The sequence below is a fragment of the Pinus tabuliformis genome, chromosome 2_2 (assembly GCF_031772625.1).
Source record: "Pinus tabuliformis cultivar Carrire ecotype Pingquan chromosome 2_2, CPIR1, whole genome shotgun sequence".
NCBI lineage: Eukaryota > Viridiplantae > Streptophyta > Pinopsida > Pinales > Pinaceae > Pinus > Pinus tabuliformis.
The window spans coordinates 479,983,018-479,987,771 of NC_142300.1; the positions used below are offsets into that span (position 1 = coordinate 479,983,018).

At 34.4% G+C, this 4,754-nt stretch overlaps 1 protein-coding gene across 1 annotated transcript; it reads left to right on the top strand.

Moving 5' to 3' along the window:
- Nucleotides 1–2,177: 2,177 nt before the first annotated feature.
- On the top strand, nucleotides 2,178–4,223 carry LOC149193420 (putative xyloglucan endotransglucosylase/hydrolase protein 32). The gene is made up of 4 exons (XM_089406647.1): nucleotides 2,178–2,474; nucleotides 2,708–2,808; nucleotides 2,948–3,168; nucleotides 3,565–4,223. The coding sequence occupies exons 1-4, from the start codon at nucleotides 2,186–2,188 to the stop codon at nucleotides 3,989–3,991; spliced, it is 1,038 nt and encodes a 345-aa protein (XP_089262773.1). The 5' UTR covers nucleotides 2,178–2,185; the 3' UTR covers nucleotides 3,992–4,223.
- Nucleotides 4,224–4,754: the final 531 nt, after the last annotated feature.

Below are 4,754 nucleotides of genomic sequence, written 5' to 3' on the forward strand. Positions count from 1 at the left end.
GCGTGACCATTACCCCTTGTTTCTGATGGTTTTTCCTCTGTCTTCTTCTTGGCACTTTCTAGAATGTGATGACTTAGATGATTTTTTTGAAGAGTCTTTGTCATCACATCAATAGTCTTCTGCATGCAAGAGGATTCAGGATGATAGCCTTTGTTAAAATAAGGAAACTTGGAGTTTCCTTTCTTTCCCTTCTTACCCTTGGAGTTGGAAGAGCCATCTGGAGGTTTTGGATTTCCTCCCTTTCTTGGATTTGGATCTCTTGCATTTCCTTTGCCTTTAGATTGCTGATTTGGTTTCGAGTTGGACTTTCATTTCTCATGCATGGCAAGTGCATGTGAATTTGAAGACTTTAATGAACCCATTTTGATGAGCTTATCCTGCTCATGAATGAGAGACTCAATAAATGCATCAAGTTTGCACATTTTCCATTTATCTCTAGTTGCAAGTCTAACTGTATGAAATGTAGAAACAAAAACAACATATTCAGGACCTAATTTAGACAAAATAGAAAGGATCAATTGGCCTTCTTGTTTGGATTTATCAATCCTGTAATTTTGTAATTGAAGAAGCAATGATATGAATATCGTAAAGAAATCTCGAATGTTCTCAAATTTGTTTGGATCTAAGGAATTTAGCTCATTTTCGATAATACAAGCCTGCATCTCATCCTATTTTTCAAATAAATTTTCCAAAGTTGTCTAGACCTCATTTAGAGTGCTACACATGTCCACATAGAAACACAATGTAGGAGATATGGACAAGAATAGAAGACCAAAAACCTTCTCTATCCTGTTAAAGTATTTGGATTTTTCAATGGCGGTATTTGGTTCAACTTCCATATTCATAACTATCTGATACAAGCCTTTGCCTCTAAGGTGAAGCAAAATCTTTGGCTTCTATTGGAAGTAGTTATACGGAGTAAGAATAGATGAATATGGGAACTCTATTCTTTCACCTTGTAGTTATAGCAACAATTGCAACAAATCTCTAATATTCTGATCCACAAATCAAATCTTCGAACAATTCCAATTCCTTGATCTTCAAACCTGCAAAAGACTATTCATGCACTTTCTCCAAGCCCCTGCAGATTTTATATCATGTAAAATTATTAGAGCACAGATACAAATCTAGTTGAAGAATGATGACACAAACTTGCAAGAATTGAAAAAGAAAATTGGAACACAGAATGAATTCAATTACTCAATATTGATTTGAGAATCAATACATAAAACAACTAAGTTAAACTTAGTTGTATATACAATAACTAAGGCTAATTAAAACTAACTAAAACTAATTGTGATTTATGTTATGTTAATGTGCACATGCACCACATGTAAACACTAGAGTTAACTAAAGCTACGTGCACACCACATGTAAGCACTCAAGATAACTATCTAAAACCAAGTGCACAACACATGCAAACACTAGAGTTTAACTGAAACTAATTAAGGCTAACTAGGTGCATGTACACCAACACTTCAACTATACTCATTTCTTTGTGTTGCTTTTGTTATAACACTGTTAATTGAGTTGTTTTTCTTAAAATAAAAATGGTGTAACCATTTTATGCATGAGTTTCATTGTCACTATCTTAGGTCGATGAGTTGTATTAAACCAACGGAAATACTGTTGACCATGACATGTAATGGCTATAGTTGATCATCCTTTGTCATAAAATGAAACTCAAAATGTGAAATAAAACAGACATGTCACAACAATTTGGTGAGCGTAAAGAAGCAGAAGTGTCGTATAAAATTCGGAACGAAGCAGCAAACTTCATTATAACTGTCCATATTTCTTGGGGAGCAATGGAGAGTTCGCCGAAAGATTACTCATTGCTAATAAGGCTAGCTTTCAAGGTGCTGTCCTCTGTGGCTATTGAGTATTCCATACTCTTGGTTATGCTTATTTCGACTGCCACTCTCTATTCGTATATAACATGGTTTAAGAATGAAAGGCAAGCAAGCCCTAAGCTAGAGCAGAAGTCAAGATTGTAGTGATGCACAATAATTGGTCACTCGTCACTATCTATAAATCTTGCAGTTTTGTTCACACACGCCAATAGTGCTGAAAAACTGCTTGATGTGCTCCCTGATCTAGTGGAGTAGTTGTAGTAGTTGCACTATAAATTTGATCGATTCATAGAAGATCAACCAACGAATTTCTTGAGAGTATTTGGTAGTGTATGATGGCTACCCAACTCTCAGTATTCCTCACCTATTACAATGGCTGGAAGAGTATTGTATTCTTCTTCTTTCTGTTTCTTGGACTGCTTCACAGTCCAGTAATATCCAATAAGGTTTTGGCTTCTGCAGACAAAAATCCTGCTATACCATCCTTACCTGGTGTTCCTGTGATGAATTATTTCAAGACTCTGAAATTTTCAGAGGGCTATGCTAATCTCTGGGGTGGGCAACACCAAAATATTTCCAAAGATGAGTCCTCAGTCACACTCACATTAGACAGATCATCTGGTAAACACATTTCTTATGCTCTGTAGCTTCTCAAGAATAATTATATTCTCTATCTTTTCTGTTTGCATTAGTGGAGATAGGATGTGTCAGAGGGATTTCTTGCCCCCACAAATAAAAAGTCTCATAAACCAACTCTACAAGACTGTGATTTTATAGTTAAATTATTGATATTGTATTATACTTGTTTATTATGCTGAGAAACTACGTGATGTGTGCTCTGTTTGTGGCATCAGGCAGTGGATTCAAGTCAAACGAACCATACATGTATGGTATGTTCAATGCTGCTGTTAAACTTCAGGGGGGCTATACTGCAGGAATCATCACTTCATTCTATGTAACTATATTCATCTTCATTTTCTATTTGTGTCTCATGCATCAATTAATGAATTGACTGTCAGAAGATTATATGGAAATTGACTCAGAGAAATGTGAGTATAATTTTTGATCTATAGATTGGAATGGTGATGTTTCAGCTGTCAAACAATCAAGTTTATCCAGGGTGGCATGACGAGATTGACATAGAGTTCCTGGGAACAATACCAGGGGAACCTTACAAACTCCAGACCAATGTGTATGGGAACGGGACAGGAGATGGGCCAAATCTGATTGGCAGGGAACAGCAATTCCAACTCTGGTTCGACCCTACTAAAGACTTTCATAACTACACCATTCTCTGGACGCCTCATCAAATCTTGTATGTATAATCATATAATTTACATATATATATGAGGATTAAGTCTAATAAATGAGTGGAATATTTTTATTTCTATCAGGGATTAATGGAATATTTCAGAATTTTGATTATAGATTAAGGGAATATTCAGAATTGGATGAACCTGATATGAGTAATATTCAATATCTTGTAATTTCAAAATATTTTTGAAATCGATCAGCAGATTAAGTCCAAGACTTGAAAATCAAAATATTCTTGAAATTGAAGATCAAAAACTGAAAATTGAAAATCAAAATATTCTTGAAATCAACCATCAAGAACTGAAAATCAAAATATTCTTAAAATCCACAATCATAATCAAATTAAGAAAGTTAAGTTCGAGAATTGTTTCTCATTATTTTTTATCGTGTGTTACAGGTTTATGGTAGACAGTATCCCCATCAGAAGATTTCCGAGGGTGAGGAGCTTGGGAGTGACATACCCTTCGAAGCCAATGTCGGTTTATGCAACAATATGGGACGCCTCTGCATGGGCCACAGATGGAGGAAGATACAAAGCCAACTACAGTTACGAGCCATTCCTCTCCACTTACACCCATTTTATCACCATCGGCTGCTCTTCCACGAACGATGACGATATGCGATACTGCTCACAGGGTTTTCTGGATTGTTTTATTTCTCCGAAGCTCAACAAGGAACAGATTCGAGCTTTGGAGGCAGTGAGAAAGAATTACATGACCTACGATTACTGCCAAGATCTTCAGCGATATCCCAAGGGCACAATGCCCGAATGTTCGGTCAAAGATTTCCATATAGGCTCTTCCAATCATTCAATAGTGGAATGAAAGTGAAAGTGGGGTAGCCACTGATGAAAACAATACCAATCCTTCGTGCCCTCTTAATTATTCGATGTGAAATTCAGGATTGGAAAGTTTCAATATTGTATAAACTAAATTACAGTAGCACTCCTCCATATATGATGTCTATATCGTTGTAACAATAATACAAATTCAATCCCATATAAAATTATCATGTTTTACTTGTAGTGTTACAGGTCACCTACCAAGGTAGTTAATTTTTCCTAACAGGACTTAGGGAGAGGGATTAAATAGTTGGAAAGGACTTAGGGAGAGGGATTAAATAGTTGGAAAGGATCAAATGGCTTGTTATTTTTAGTAGGTTTGTATATTAAGAAATTTGATTGATTAAGCTCTAGAGTTTAAATAGATTTAGATTGGTTTAATTTCCTCATTTAAATAAATTATATTCCACATGAATACCGAAGTAGATTATTAATGCTATCAATATTATCAAACAATTTTATTTTAGTTTTTTATTTTATTTAGTTAAAATATTTATTTTACCTTACATTTTTCTTTTTAATTTAATTTAATTTTATATAATTTGATTTAATAAAAATATTAAACATTACATTACAACATATTTACTGTATTAAACCAAAATTAAAACTTTTTAATTAAATAATAAAAAATATATTTTAATATAAAGTAAAAAAAAAAATTCCAATTAGAATTGTACTATTATAGGCCACCCACTAAAGCAGTCAATTCCCCACAACCGGAATACTGCTGATCTTAGGAGATATTT

Excerpts from the sequence above, each read along its gene's own strand:
- LOC149193420 (XM_089406647.1), top strand. The coding sequence starts at position 2,186 with ATGATGGCTACCCAACTCTCAGTATTCCTCACCTATTACAATGGCTGG. Across the intron at positions 2,809-2,947 it reads GAATCATCACTTCATTCTAT|CTGTCAAACAATCAAGTTTA; the intron begins GTAACTATATTC and ends GTGATGTTTCAG. Across the intron at positions 3,169-3,564 it reads TGGACGCCTCATCAAATCTT|GTTTATGGTAGACAGTATCC; the intron begins GTATGTATAATC and ends CGTGTGTTACAG.